The sequence below is a fragment of the Papio anubis genome, chromosome 8 (assembly GCF_008728515.1).
Source record: "Papio anubis isolate 15944 chromosome 8, Panubis1.0, whole genome shotgun sequence".
In the NCBI taxonomy this organism is placed as follows: domain Eukaryota; kingdom Metazoa; phylum Chordata; class Mammalia; order Primates; family Cercopithecidae; genus Papio; species Papio anubis.
In genome coordinates this window covers 15,255,603-15,271,899 of record NC_044983.1, presented here as the reverse complement: position 1 = coordinate 15,271,899, position 16,297 = coordinate 15,255,603, and the positions used below count along the sequence as shown (strand labels likewise).

At 38.0% G+C, this 16,297-nt stretch overlaps 1 protein-coding gene across 2 annotated transcripts in view; it reads right to left on the bottom strand.

The window, feature by feature from the left end:
* The window catches only part of ZDHHC2 (zinc finger DHHC-type palmitoyltransferase 2), a 93,947-nt gene that overhangs the window by 37,816 nt on the left and 39,834 nt on the right, over positions 1-16,297 (bottom strand). For both annotated transcript variants that reach the window (XM_017961790.3, XM_003902460.5), the window contains exons 2-3: positions 5,463-5,489; positions 3,891-3,985 (exon numbers count right to left, since the gene is read on the bottom strand). In XM_017961790.3, coding sequence (XP_017817279.1) covers positions 3,891-3,985; positions 5,463-5,484 — 117 coding nt within the window. In that variant the 5' untranslated portion in view covers positions 5,485-5,489. The remainder of the gene's footprint in view (positions 1-3,890; positions 3,986-5,462; positions 5,490-16,297) is intronic.

The following is a 16,297-nucleotide window of genomic DNA, read 5'->3' as shown; positions in this document are numbered from 1 at the left end:
TGAGATCACACTGCTAACAGATGAGTATTTATTGGTAATATTCTTTTTTTTCTTTTTGTTTTGGTTTTTGAGATGGAGTCTCGATCTGTCGCCCAGGCTGGAGTGCAATGGTGCGATCTCAGCTCACTGCAACCTCCGCCTCCCAGGTTCGTGTATTGGTATATACTTTATCAGCTAATATCTTATGTACCTCATATACAAAACTTTAAAAATACAAATATTAAATCATATGTACAAAAATTTTTGCTATATTTTCCCCCATGCTGCAACTGAAGTCCTGGGCACTCACACCCCATTGTGCTTACTCTCCATACTAGAGCATGGTGTAGTGGAAAGAAAGTGTCCCTGAGGGTTGAAAGGACTTTTGTCTGAAACTTAGCTCTCCCACACAGTAGCACTAGATACCTTAAGATAATTATTTCCTGCTCAAAGCCAATGGCTCCATCTGTAAAATAGTAAAAAATAGTATCTCTCTCACACAGTTGTATGAATAAGGTATATCTTTTGTAGAAAAATCATGCAACAAAGCCTGATACTGTTATAATGTCACTGAGTGTCATCAGTTTTGACTGCTCCTTCAATGCTGTGTGCTCTCTTCCGTGTTTGTTTCATTTCCTTTTGACACTCTGTCCAATCCACTATTTCAAACCTTCTCTACTCTCCCAACCCTTAATTAACCCACTTACCTCTTCAGTGCTAGCCAATGATGTCATATATAATCTTAGAGAGAAGTCAGAAGTCACTTCAACTTCCTGCCAAAGTCACAAAAATAAACCTGCCTCTGTATGCATAACTTCTTCCCCACTTTCAGTCACTTAAAAAATATCTCCTGAGTACCTTCTACAGGTCAGACACTGCTTTAGGCCCCGGTGATGAAGCAGTGAACAAAGATAAATGTCACGCCCTCATGGAACTTACATTCTAGTGATGGTGTATTTTTTAAAGTATTCAACCAATAAATATGGAGCGTGTTGCATGATGGTAAATGGTAAGGAGAAAAATCCAGGAAGGTAAGGTGCAGGGAATACCGAGGGTTGGGGGGTTGCTATTCTATGCTGAGTCATCACAGATAGCCTCAATGATAAGGTGTCATTTGTAAAAAGACATCCAAAAAGTGAGAGATTTGCCCTGTCTTTTGAAAGGATTACTTTGGCTACTGTGTTGAAAATACACAAGAGGAGGCCAAAAACAAAAACAAAAACAGAAACAAAAACCTGTTAAGAGGCTACTGCAAATGTATAAACGAGAGAGGACGGTGGCTTGGGCCAGGGTGGGAGCAGGGAGTAGTGCGGGACATGAGTTCACACTGTGGCCATACCCTGAGGGTGACGGTATCGCATTTTCTGATTGACTAGATGTGGCGTCTGAGAGAAAAAACATAGCCAAGGATGACACCAATGTTTCAGGCCTGAACAGAAGAGTGAAATCGTCATTACTGAGATAAGAAAACTTTAGGACTAGGAGCACTGGGGAATTAAACGAGAAATGAGAAGTTTGTTTTCAGTTTTGTTGACCCTGAAATTTCTATTAGATGTCAAAATAGGTAGCTGGAAATGTGTCAGGTGTTTATTAGCAAGCACCAGGCTAGTATAGTAATCTGAGAGCTGCAGTACTGGGGTGACACAGTAAGTCAGAGAAATAAATGAAATCTACAAGGGAATAAATGCAGGTATATAAGAAAAGAGGTCCAGGGATTAAGCTCTGGAACACTCCCATGCTTTGGCAGTCTAGGAGCTGAAGAGGAACCAGCAAAGGAGACCAAGAAGGAGCTGCCAGTAGGAATGGAAAAAAAATGTATTATTTCAGTGAGAAAGGGGTAAGAATATTTTGGAAAGGAAATAATGCCATGTTGTACACAGGAAACTATGTGCAGTTAAGAACTACTAGAGTATAAAGCGGAAAGTCAGAAACTGAGATAAGAGCTGCTATTGCTAGGCAGGAGAGACTGAGCTTTCCCCTGTGGGATATGCGGAATCGCAATAGACACAAGCAGTAGAGGGAAGGCGGTACATCGGTTTTCAGGTGGACCACTCCAGCTTCAGGGTATTGGATGAAGTTATGCGGGGTTCTGGGGAGGAAAGGTAGGCAAGGCTGTAAACAGAAAACCTTAAGATAGTTTTCCAGTATAACCAGACAAACATGGCAAAAGTAGATGACAGGCCATCAGGCACACAACTGAAACGAGAGAAACATAATTATCATTATAATATGCAAATACAGACTAAATTACGGTATTCACAAACGATCTGCTTGTTTTAAAATAACCAAATTACCAGGAGAAGAATACAATGTCTCAGACAAGGGAGACGATGAAGACCCAGAATTAGAGCAGTGAGAAACTGACCATTAACTGACACAAGCAAGAGATGAGTCACAGTCTGGGGAAGGAGAAGGTGATGACTCCTGTTTTTGATGTTTTGTATTTGAGGTGTCAGTGGAATTATTAAGAAGCTACGCTTAGCAGGGGGATATATAAGTTTGAAATTTAAGGGGGAGTCTAGAACTCAAAATGATTTGGGAGTTATCAGTAGGGAAGTTGTATGTAAACTACCAGAGTGGATGAGATTACCTATGATAGAAGTCAGTATTTTTTTTCCAACCTACTACTAAGGACAGGATGAAGGTAAGAGAGATGATGGAAAAGAAGCAAATACGGTAGGAGGAAAGAAAAAAAACAGACTGGGAAAGAAAAAGAAGTGGAGAATAAAAGAAAAACAGGCGATAGATAGATAGAGCATTCTAAGCCAGGCATATCATTAATTCCGTGCAAATATCTGTGGTTTTTATTATCCTCTCCCAAACCAAAAACATATTTATTGGCTTTTTTTGACCAAAGTTTCATTTCAAACTGATTACTTCAGGAAACTGTCTACAGTGATGCTTTTTTTTTTTTTTCTTTTTACCTTGGCTTACTAAAACTACACCGATACCACCGTTAGCAAAGTATATTTTTATTCAACAATGTACTAGGCTATCTGCCAAGGATACAAAAAATTAGTGAGACACAATTCTTTGCCCCAAGAATGTTTAGCCAGGATGAATGATCCACAGACAGACAGAATGATCTTTTCAACACGTAAATCTGATCCTTCACTCTACTTAAAACCCTCTGGAGCAGAGATTGCTAGCTGTCTCTCCTTGACCAGCTTTCTCTTCTTCTCTCATGTTTAACATGGCCATCGAGAAGAAAGTCTGCACTCCCATCTTCTGTGTGGGTAGATGTGGCCATAAAACTAACTTCTAAATGTAAGCGGAAATGACATCAGGAACGTCTAGAAAGTGTTCTTGAAGAGAAGGACATTTACTTCTCCTCTTTCCTACTTTCTTTAGTCTGCTGGCTGCAATGTAGATGTGATGGTTGGAACTGCAGCATCCGTCTTAGACCTAGAGGGGGCCTTGGAAATGGAGGCTACACGTGGCAGAGAAACAAGACAGAGGGAGTGTGGGCACCTGGAAGCTGTGGACTAGCTACGGACTTTTTCAATGCAGAGAAGACTAACTAAGCCATTATTTTGTTGTTATTGTTGTTTCTGGTGGCTAAGAACCAACTAATACACCTTTAATATGATAATTATCACAGAATTATGTCTACCTTCCAGCTCTATTTTATTATCTATCTTTGTCTACCTATCCATCCATCCTGATGTATGACTGTAAAGCGGAAATGGAATTCATAACAGATTTAATACAGAAAATGCAGTGCTCATCGGGTGAAAAATAGTATTTCCAAGTGAAAATTCAAGTATTTATTAAGACATATTAATTTTTTAATCTAAAAAGTCACTACACTCAATAAGTTTGCAACATTAAAAATAAAATTCATTCTTCAATAATACATCAGTATTATTGATTTCTATCTTTAGAATAATTTTGTTAATATTTTAACTTACTTCTTTTGAAGGATTCATTGGTAATGTAAAGATAGTTTTCCAGTATGACCAGACAAACATTCCAAAAAGTAGATGATAGGCCATCAGGCACACAACTAAAATGAGAGAAACATAATTATCATTATAATATGCAAATACAGACTAAAATTATGGTATTCACAAAAGATCTGCTTGTTTTAAAATAACCAAATTACCAATTATAATAAATTATGAAAGTTCCTTTACTTCATACTAGAATAAACACAACTCAACGATTTCCAAAGCCAAGAGTTTTTAAAAAAAATTCCTAAATGCATAATGAGATCTATGCCCATGAATAAAAGCCTCCCATCTGTAGACAGACCATCTATTGGCAAAATCACTGACAAGGACCTTTTCTAAATTGTAAAAATAAGGCAGTTACGCCTGCAACTTTAATTAGCAAACACTGCATTAAAAACAAGTGTTAAAGCACTCAGGCTTTAAGAACTTTGCTTTAATGACATAGATAACAAAGGCAGTTCCTACTTGAGAAGCTGTTTGCTTATTTCCTTGGCTCTAGTCAAAGCTGGTGTAATGATAACATATTTAAACGGAGAACCTCTGGATAAGTGGGAGTTCAAGTGTCTTATTTATCACACGGGACAATTGTTTTGAAAAAGTGTTCTGAATACTTTTTTCAGTAATGCATATAAACACATTCTGGGTGGTGTCAGAAAGTCTTCAAATACTATGCAAAATTTTCTTTTCTTTTCTGTCCTTTTTTTTTTTTTGAGACAGGGTCTCACTCTGTCGCCCAGGCTGGAGAGCACCCTGGGGCTCAAGCAATCCTCCTACCTCAGCCTCCTGAGTGGCTGGAATTACAGGTATGCTCCATCACACCTGGCTACTTTTTGTATTTTTCTTTTTTTTTTTTTTTTTTAAGTAGCGACAGGGGTTTACCATGTTGGCCAGGCTGGTCTTGAACTCCTGACCTCAAATGATCTGCCCGCTTTGGCCTCTCAAAGTGTTGACATTACAGGTGTGAGCCACTGTGCCCAGCCCAAATTTTAAATATTAATTTTGTATATGGTGATAATGATTCCTTCTGGGTAATACATTAATACACAATTCTGTAAGATATCATTGAACAAAATATGTGAATTTAAATATAGCATATTTGGCATTTTAAAACTTTAATAGCAATTTTTAATTTTTCTAAAGAATGATACTTACAGAATCATTAAAAATTTGAATTATTCAATAAGGCACTTAAATCAGTGTGAGATGACTAAAGCCCATGATATTTTTCATAAATTATGTAGGTGACTCAGTTACAAGTTAATAGTCCAGATTAGGAAAGGAAATTGTTGATATCCCTATACCTCAAAGCCTTAAGAATCTCTGGCACAATGACAGCCATTTCAGGATAGAATTTGCCAAGTGTCTGACAGAATTCAATCTGCAAACTTAAGAGAAATGAGATATCTTTAACTCTAGCTTGTCTTCACATTCTCAAAGAATAATTTATTAATCCCAACCAAAACTAAGTGAATACAGTTGTTTCTTTCAAATTATTTTAAAAATCTATAACATTAATGTCATCTAGCTTACCTTGTTCACCAGTGTTTTCCATGGACACTGGAAACAGAAAAAAAGGTAATAGGTTATACGAAGCTTATGGCAAACAGGGCTTGACACAGACATAAGGCATTTAACTAGCTTAATAATTTGGCTTCCCTTCAAACCAACATTCTCTAAACATTTATTCAATTTTATTTGGAGGAGAGGTGAGCACAGATTGGAGAGAGGGTGGAGGAAAAGGCTGGAGGCTGCAATCAGCCATGCCTCCATTGCACACTTCAGCCCTGGCTCCTGTGCTGCGGAACAAAACTTGTCAAGTGTGCCCCTTGGGGGTCCTTCTTCTGTATCATTTGGTTGATTGGTTTTCCTTCCAACTATAGAGTTCAGATAAAAGCAGTGCTCTCCAGGTCATTACATTTCCACAGGCATTTATTGCTCTTGATACACTGGCAACCACCTGGTGAGCTTTCCACAAAGAATAAAATGTTGTGTCCACAGCAGATACTCTTTTTTCCCCTCTAATTTCTAAAAGTACAAATGCTTATGCACAGTGACTTTACGTGCTCCCTATTGCACAATGAGAGGCCAGGCAGTGCTGGGAAACTGCCGTTCCTCAGGGGTTGTTGTAAATATTCCAAGCTAGCAGGTATTATGGATTAGGACAGGGGCCACAAGTGCTAAAGCAAGCTGCAACAAGAAGCTGTATTTAGTAATCGAGACATTTGTATGCCTTTTGTATTGTCTATGTGTTTTCCCATTTGGTCTCTCTCTTTGTACAAGAGTCTTTGGAAGTTTTGCCCTATCTCAGCTGTACCAAGTCTGACTCTGTATATTTTTGTCCTTATTCAGCTTTCAAAATGGCACAGGATCTCAGGACTTGGTGCTGGAATGAAATGCCACCGCCTTCTGAAGTCTGGAACCAGAGGGTAGTGTGAGAAGTTTTGAAGATTGCACAGTCCAACCAATCTCCTGCCCAAGACAGCTATTGAATATAAGTTCAGGCATTTCTAGAGCTAGCAGGAGCCCGTAGTTTTTTGGAGGGCAGCCCGTTCCATTATTGGATTGCCCTAAGAATAAGAAAATTCATCCTTCCAGTGTGTTGAAATTTGCTGCTTTGTGACTTTTTCCTGTGATATCAAGGCTTCCCAACCATAGCAATAAACAGAAAATCTAAATGACAAATCTTCACGTACTTGACGTTATTGTGTCCCCCTTAAACGTTCTAGTTTAAACCAACTAATATATGGTTTCCAGATCTCTTACCAACCTAGATGTGGCATCTGTAAATGCTTCCTAGCTTCTCCACTCCCTTTAACATTTCTGATCTCCAGAATGAGACAGGCAGGCGTGGATGATCTTTGACTCATGAATGGCCTGTTCTACAAGTCCGCTTGTAAATCAGAGGCTAGTCAGAGTTTGCTTTCCCATCGAATCCCTGAAGCGGCTCAGCTGAGGGCACAGGAAAGGCTTGAGGCAAGCCTGTTTTTTAATATCTGAACCTACCGCCACAGCTATGCATTTCCCTCTAGACACGGACTACCCTGTTTTCAAAAGCGCTCCAAAATTGACAACTCTTTTCTGGATCAAAATTTCCAATCCTTCAGGGGAGCTAATCCAAGGAAAGGAAAAGCAATTTGACTCCATTTGTGCATTTATATACAAACAACCCTTATTAACCATTCCAGAGGTGCTGGTGCTTTCATAAAAATGTGTTTGCTACTCCACTGACTCGAGTTGAGAGAACTGAAAACTGTAAAACAAAATGACATTTTAAAAAAGGTATAGTTGGGGGCTGCGCACAGTGGCTCCCACCTGTAATCCCAGCATTTTGGGAGGCCAAGGCCAGCACATGGATCACCTGAGGTCAAGAGTTTGAGACCAGCCTGGCCAACATGGCAAAAACCCCATCTCTACTAAAAATACAAAAAATTAGTTGGGTGTGGTGACATGCACCTGTAATCCCAGCTATTCAGAGGCTGAGGCAGGAGAATCGCTTGAACCTGGGAGGCGAAGGTTGCAGTGAGCCAACATTGTGCCACTGCACTCCAGTCTGGGTGACAGAGCGAGACTCTGTCTCGAAAAAAAACAGAAGAAAAGGTGTAGCTGGTATGAGATGCTAATCTTTTTGACCTGGACCAATACTTTATTAGCTTGATATGCATTCAAAGACTTTGTTTTTAAAGTTTTTTTTTTTTTTTGCCATTCACAGCTTGCTTTTCCCTAAATGTAATTCAAAATCCACAGAAGTTCTATTTGTAAAAAAGTACACAACCTATACATAAATACATGCTTATAGTAAATAATTCTGTAACATTTGTAGAATGGAATAGAATAGTTCAAAAGGGTATATCCAATTACACTTTTGCCAAGATTATGAGCCTGTTCAATTTCCTGTAAACATAAGCCTGCTTGATATTTGTCAACATCATAGGCCAAAATAAAAATCATTATTTTAGCGTTCATTACCATTATTATTAGTGCAGTTTGGCATTATTTTAAAAATATGATGACTAGGATTTCCTTTCTCTTCTAAGTGAATGATTATTTTTCTGTTGGCTTACTTAGTTATTGAGAGCCTTTTATGTATTCTGGACAGAAATCTCATATCTGTTACATATACTACAAATAAAGTTGCATATAGCTATTTTAAATGATTTAATAAGTACTAGCAACATTTTTATCACTTGCCACTGATTAAGTAACATTATCAAAGTTTGCAAATTAACTTATTTCATTAACAGATATATGGACTATACAAGGTTTTGCTTTGTGATACTCAGGAAATGAATGTTCTCTCAACCATGTTTACTTAGTCAGTAAATTAGTGATTTACCTTGTAATTTTCAGTTTAATGGCAGAGTTGTCAAGTTCAAAGTTTCCTTTCTCACAGTGTAAAAACACATACAAAGTTATTGTCAAATGCAAATATTTTTGTTCAAAAGTTACTGTTTAAGAAAAGATTGCTCAAATTTAGCCTTGAACACCTTTCTAATACATATGTATATAAAGATAATATATGAAAAATAGAGACTCATTTTTGAAACAATATAGATAGTAATCAAATATAATACATTTATTTATAACAATACAAAAACTAAATAGCAATACTGAACATAATTGGGACAGATCTTCTAAAAATAACTATTGGTTTTAATGTGGATTTTGAGTTTTAATTCAGGATTATTTAATTTTCTTACTTCACAGACAGAATTTCAGTTTGGTTAACAGTGATGCTGATATCTATTCTCCAATTTTACCATGCAGAAATTTCAAGTGTTGCATAGCTTTCTTTATCCCATTTCCTTTAAACCACATATTGAGATAAATTAATAGTTATTTCAATTTTAGTCAACAGAAAAGTGAGGTTTACTCAGTTTTTACTAAAGCAAATGAGCTTTATTCTCAAAGTCACAATGAGTAGTATATTAATTCTACCTTAGAAATTCCTTTTATTTTCAATTTAAACATTTCCTGCATGTCACAAATATGTTACAACTTCGAGCTCTGCTGGATCATATTAAAATTAATTCCTCTTTGAAGCACACAGCATCTGCCCCATAAATGTGAGTAAGAGACTGACTTAGACAAACAGACCACAACAACTAATTTGAATCACATAAAAGTGGTATATCAAAGCGGACATAGGAAAAGTTTTCATTTTTTTTTTTTTCGTGGGCATGAGAAACTCAAGAGAAAAGTTATTTCTATTACCATGTAGCTTAGCACACTGTAGGACTCAACTCACAGTTGACAAAAGCGAAAGTAATCTCTTCCATGAGGTGAAGAAAACGCCTCTCTAAAGAGACAGAGAGGGAGAAGACAAAATAGTTCCTGTCCCTTTTAAAAGGAAAAGGTTGAGGGAGATACTCGCTTCAACTGGGCTTCAAGCAACTTTGAAAACAGAAAGCGTCTGTAACTTTACAGGGTTCCCTCCACCCCCACCTTGGTTTTGGCTCTTCCTCAGTACTGTACTTTTTTATAGTTGAATTTGTCAAAATGGAAAAGAGACTATTACTAAGCATAACAGCGCCAAAGAGCAACGGCTCGGGATAAAGAAGGCAAGGTCCAACCCTGCCTCTGCCACTTGCTTGCTCACACAAGCTATCCCACTTACTCCACTACAAAAGGAGGGTGATCGCCGCAGCAATAGCATTAGGGCTGCTGTGAGGATTCAAAGGGAAAATAAAAGAATGTACTTAACATAGTGCCTGGTGTATAGTAAGCCCCCATGAATGTACAATTATAATATGTAATCTTTCATTTCGATAATATTAATGGTAATTATAACATACAGGAAAGGGGGCTAAAAAAATGAAGAAAAATTACAAAGAGAAAAGTAATATTTATACAGCCTCCTGAAATAAATAAATGCAAAATGTTGAATAAAAATAGACTTTGCGAGTGAACATAAGTGGTGAAAATAATGTAAATCTGAATCATCTTATAAGTCAATTGCCTTTTTATATGGATATGTCATTTCAGAAACTTGTTTAAACCAAAAAGGTGGTATTCATTCTTAACACAGAGTAATGATGAGACATTAAAACTTCGATCTTCATGTGCCAGTTAGTCCTTTTGAGAACTTAAATGTGAAAGTATCTGTTTTGGATAGGCACTATTTAACTTAATGAATAAAAACAATTACTTTTTAAAAAAATAAAAATAAAAACCTAAATCTTATATTCACCTCAAAGAAGTCAGGTGCAGTTTATTCCTGGGAATTAAGAGCATTGCTATTATTACACTAAAATATTTACCAATCCTACATCTGTGGATAGTATCATTCACACCATCTAAATACACATAATCATAACACTGTGAATCACAATTTTAATTTTAATTTCAAACACTTATTTGCCTGATTTTATCTTGGATTAGACTAATTTCTTTTTGGTCCATGTCCTACAATGATAATATTTTGCTTTAGCAATTTCTAATCTTCCAATATACCTCCAGAACTTCAAGCTCCTCTGTGATTGTGGGAATTGCAGCACTTTCTTGGCCCTGATGGTATATAGGAAGAGAGAAAGTGAAAAAGGTAAATTACTACTGTAGTTACCAATAATGTTCCTGTTTGCCCAAAGTAAAATTATGGCCTTCAGGAATTACATTTTGGGCTGGGCAGCCCATGCATGTAATCCCAGTACTTCAGGAGGCCAAAGTGGGAGGCTCACTTAAGGCCAAGAGTTGGAGATCAGCCTGGACAACACATTGAGACTGTGTCTCTACAAAAAAAAAAAAAAAATTTAATTTGCTGGGTGTGGTGGCACTGCCTGTGGTCCCAGCTACTTGGGAGACTGGGGCAGGAGAACTGATTGAGCCCAGTAGTTCAAGGCTGCAGTAAGCTATGATCACATGACTGCACTCCAGCCTGTGCGATAGAGTGAGAGCCTGTCTCTCAAAATAAAAAAGAAGAAGAAATAAAGAAAAGCAAAGAAAGGAAAGGACAGGACAGGACAGGACAGGAAAGGAAAGGAAAGGAAAGGAAAGGAAAAGAAAAGAATTTCATCTTAAAACGTAGAAACATCATCAATACCACACAGCTTGTAGTTTGGGTCACCAGTTGTATTCTCTGGCTGTGCTTTATGCTTACCTCCTCCACTGCCACTAATCATTCCTACAAGAAACAGAGGAGAGTCAGGCACAGTGGCTTAAACCTGTAATCTCAGCACTTTGGGAAGCCAAGGTGAGAACACAGTTTGAGGCCAGGAGTTTGAGACTGGCCTGGGCAACACAGTGAGACACCACCTCCACAAAAAAACTTTAAAAATTAGCCAGGCAAAGTGGTGGCCACCCATGGTCCCAGCTACTCAGGAGGCTGAGGTGGGAGGATCACTTGAGTCCAGGAGGTAGAGGCCGCAGTGAGCTGTGATCCTGCCACTGCATTCAAGCCTGGGCAACAGAGCGTGACCCTGTCTCAAAAAAAGAGAGAAAGAAACAGAGTAGGACAACTCTGTTTGATAAAAAGGCTGAACTAGTCAGTCCTCAGTTTAGAATTGGTAAGACTGATAAGAGTGATAGTTTTTTTTGTTACAGCATTAATTGTTCTTTAAGAAATGCTTATGTAAAAATAAAACAGGTAAAACTGAAGTTAAAGAGTGAGACTGTCAAAGTAATAACCAATAATATAGAAAAGGATGACAAACTGCTTCTTAATACAACCTGGCTTAAATGAAACATCCTTTCAAATGTATACCTCCCTTATCTCTTTTGACTGAACTATCAAGCAATCATTTAATCCAGGTGTCGGTAAACTAGAACCCTTGGTCCAAATACAGCCAGATGCCTGTTTCTATACGTAGAGTTTTATTGAAACATGTATGCATCCATTCACTCACATAGCTACCTGTGTGCTACAATAGCAGAGTTAGGTAGCTGAGACAGGGACAGTATGGACTGCAAAGCCTAAAATATTTACTGTCTAGTCCTTTATAAAGAAAGTATTCCAGCCTCTATGTATTAGGGTTCTCCATAGAAAAAGATTTAATAGGATATGTGTGCATGTGTATGTATATACTGTATTAGAACTGATTTAGTCTAGAGTGATTCAAACTCAACCTGGATTAAAAGCAGGGGATCATCTCAAAGATTATTTATTATGATATAAAGTGTTATTGTCCTAAATGGTATCTATTGAGATGCAGCAGCCCAGTAAACTGATGGTAACTTAAATGTAGTTCAACTTTTATTCACAAATACATCCAAAATTAAAGCTTTCAGATACCAAACTACATCTTCATAACAGACAAAAAAGTGTACTCCCCCCTTTGAATTAGCAAAGAACAGTTACGTAAGTGTTTTTAAACAATGTGATTTTGGCGTATTTTATTGCAAATTTATATTGCTGTGATTTTAAAATTTATTTTCTTAATCTGAATTTTCTTTTTCTTGTCTTCAAATTCAATCTCTCTCCTTTGAAAGAATAATTTACCTTTATTGCTCACACAGTAACTTTTCAATATAAAACTGCTATGCAGTTTCCAGATTCATTCTGACACAGGTACACCCCACCTTCAGCTAAGATATCTGATAATGAAGAATACCACACACACATACACACACATCCCAAAACAGAGACTTGGTTCTAATGAATGAATCTTAAGGATAATTTTATAGCCAAGCTCCACTTTTTTTCTGTTTATCTTTAACTCATTTACTGAGGAACATTAATTGACTATACCATGCTTACACTCTTGAGAACAAAATGGTAAATAAGATTCTACCTCTATGCTGAAGCTTAGCATTTGTGATATTTTAGTTAGAAATAAAAACTAACTGAAAAAACATGTTTATGAAAACATTTTCAGTTAATTCACATAAGTAGCTCACATTTAAAACATTATGACAAAAATACTTTCTGCTTGAATATCTTTATAACATGCTTTAACATCTCCTGTCCCAACAAAATCTGTCCCTTGACTTCATGTCTCTAGCTGCCCATCCCACTTTCTGACCTTTTCACAGGAAAATTTAACAATCATCCAAAATCACTGTCCCTACCCCCAACCTCCTTTTACCTCCTCGTGCAACTCCAACTGGTCTAATTCCTCAGCATTCCACTGCAATCACTCGTGTCAAGGTCACCAACACCCTTCCTAAGCTAATTTTCTGTACTCAAATTACTCTAACAGAATTAATTATGCTGTTCTTTTGGAAACAGTCTGTCAAATTCATAGTGAATTCTTCGACAAAATTGGCCAGGGGAACCCCTTGAAGCCAAATCGTTTGTCCTTTTAGCTACTTTCCAAAAATCTCCGGTTCATTTTTAGTGTATTAGAGATCAAAAATGACACTGCTTCCAGACCTTATTTAATGACATGCAAGACAAATGTTATGCACGTTAACATTTTCCGTTTAATTGCGACCATACCCTTTTCTTCCTAATACGTTTTTTGAATTTATTTTCTTTATAACCTATCTACTTATAGTTTTAAAAGTCTTTATCAAACTGTTTTTTTTTTTTTCTTTGCCGTCCTCATATGTCATTGTGATTTTAAGCACCTGCCTTTCTCTCCAATCTCACCTCACACCTCTTTCCTCTTGTGCATGATGCTTCTGTCACTCTGGGCTTTCTTACATCTTAACCAAGCTAACACTGTACCCTGCCTTGATCCTCTGCACTGGCAGTGAACTGGGTGGTGGGAGACCTGGACTCCAGCCCAATCCTGCCAATGTGTGTGATCTTGATCACAGCACTCAGCTGAGCGGTGCTTTAATTTTATTGTTTCAACAAAAATTTGCACTTTATCTTGAAGGTTTCTCTGGCTACAAAATTATCTTAAATCCTACCCTGATGTATTCTTGGGGAAAAAATCTTGACTTTTAAAGGCCTAAGGCAAAAGTCATTCTAACAATAAATTGATCAGTAAATTAGCAGGAACTGCTTTGTCAAGGACAGACATGCAGCTTCAGAATAGAAGCAACAGTTAAGGATAAAGGCTTCAACGGTGCAAAACTTGAATCTCAAACACACGGTTTTCAGTTTGTACCTTCTCAGTTAACATATAAGCCAGTCCTGATATTCCTAACAGTCTAACCACAAACAAGGGGCGAGGCAATTGAGTTCTTCACTGGATTCCCACACGGTTCCTTGAAAATTCATTTTGCAGTAAGAAAACCATGATCTCATTTAAAACGCAATTCAATGACATCATCTCACTAAAAACCCTCCCAATGGCTTTGCACTCAATTTACAGTAAAATAAAATCCAATCTCCTTACTGCAGCCTCAGTGGTCAAGCATGATCTGGCTCTTCCTCCCTGTCCTCCAAGACCACTTCTGGTCACTAGTCCCTTTGCTCCCTAAGCTGCAGCCACACTGAGCTCCTGTTTCGAAAACACACCAAACCTTAGTGTCTTTGCCCAGTCTGAAAAGCTCCACACCTGACTCCATGCCTGGCTCTTTCTTTATCATCCTTCAGGTTGCAGTTTAAATACCAGCTTTTCCTGTCTGGTTAGACCCTGCAATCACTATGGCAATACATTATTTCTCTCTTAGCATCTCTCACAACCTGTATTTTCATCTATTTGTTTCTTTTCCATGCCCCGCACTGAGGTTTGAATTCTGTCTGATGTTTTACCTTGAACAAGTTATTTAGACTCTCTGAACATTATCGCAATGTTTATCTCACCCAGCTCTTTTGAGAATTAAACTAGAAGGTAAAAGTACCTAGAATAGAATTTGGCACATTATTTAGGGCTGTTTATCAAATATGGAGGATAAATTCATCACTAAACTGTGACATGTTAAGAGTAGGAGTTCCCTAAAGTTTAGTGCTAACAGTTTATTAACAATCTAAGGGAAGAAGTACATAGTGAATAATTAGCATGTAGTAATGCTAACATTTTCTGCAGCGTGAAATGCCAGGTTGTTAGGAATAAACTGCTGGAAGACCTTTTAAGGGTGAATAAGCAGAAAAATGCAAATAAATTACAATGTGGGCGAATTAGTAGAATGAGAAAAAACTAAACCAGTACATTTTTAAACGTATGCCCTACCTCTCCCAGAGCTCCTTTACTGTCAACCCCACCCATACCTGCAACCCACTACTCCCCATCCAGATTCTAATAGGGTCTAGCATGCAATGGTCCTATGCCAACACCCTATGGCGTTTGATAATTTCCCCAGCCTCTATCTCAGAACACATATCTAAACAGTTATACGGAACTAAACTATGTGCTAGAAATTATCAAAGAACTATGGAAAATGGCCCAGAAATTACTGGCAACCTTTTCCTGAAGACTAGCACAATGTGGCTGGGCGCGGTGGCTCACAGCTGTAATCGCAGCACTTTGGGAGGCTAAGGCAGCTGGATCACTTGAGCCCAGGAGTTTGCGACTGGCCTTGGCAACATGGTGAAACTCTGTCTCTACCAAAACAAACAAACAAACAAACAAAAAAACTCCCACAATTAGCTGAGTGCAGTGGCGCACGCCTGTGAAGCCAGCTAGTCAGGAGGCTGAGGTGGGAAGATCCCTTCAGCCCAGGAGGCGGAGGCTGCAGTGAGCTGCGATAATGCCACTGCATTCCAGCCTGGGCAACAGAGCCAGACTATGTCTCAAAAAAAAAAAAAAAAGAATCGCACAATACCAAACACAAAAATGAACAATACTAAGTTAAATCATATAAACCAAGGTATGGGAAGTCTCTTAAGGGTAGGTTATGATCCAAAATATTCGTTTTCTGTGGTTTGGCCTCTAGATCAGCCATCAAAAGCTTCTGCATAACATCATTAAAAATATAACAAAAACTAGTGACTCTGTGTTAAGGGAAGCCTACTGAGTGCAACATCCAAACACATCTCCCTTCCAGCACAACAGACCCGAGGCTGCCCTGATTTTCCTCCCTTACCTGCTGGGCTATGAGATCAGGTGTTCCTCCCATTCCAAGTCTTTGGTGATAATACCTGTATTTGCTACAGCTGTCATAACAAAGTATCACAGACTGTGTGCCTTAAACAGAAATCTATGTTCTCACATTTCTGGACTCTAGAAGACGGAAATAAAAAAAAAAAGTTTTAAATTATAAATTAGCAGCGCATGGTGGCATGCACCTGTGGTCCCAGCTACTCAGGAGGCTGAGGCAGAAAGATCGATTAGATCTGGTGGTCGAGGCAGCATGAGCCGTGATTACGCCACTGCATTCCAGCTTGGGAGACAGAGCAAAACCCTGCTAAAAAAAAAAAAAAAAAAAAAAAAAAAATAAGGAGAAGAAAAAGAATTGAGCTCAAATTGAGGTGTCGGCAGGGTTGGTTTCTTCCTGTCTCTCTCCTTTGCTTGCAATGACCACCTACTCTCTGCATGTTCACGTCATTTTCCCTCGATGCCTCTCTGTATCCAAATTTCTTCTTTTAAAGACAGCAAGTC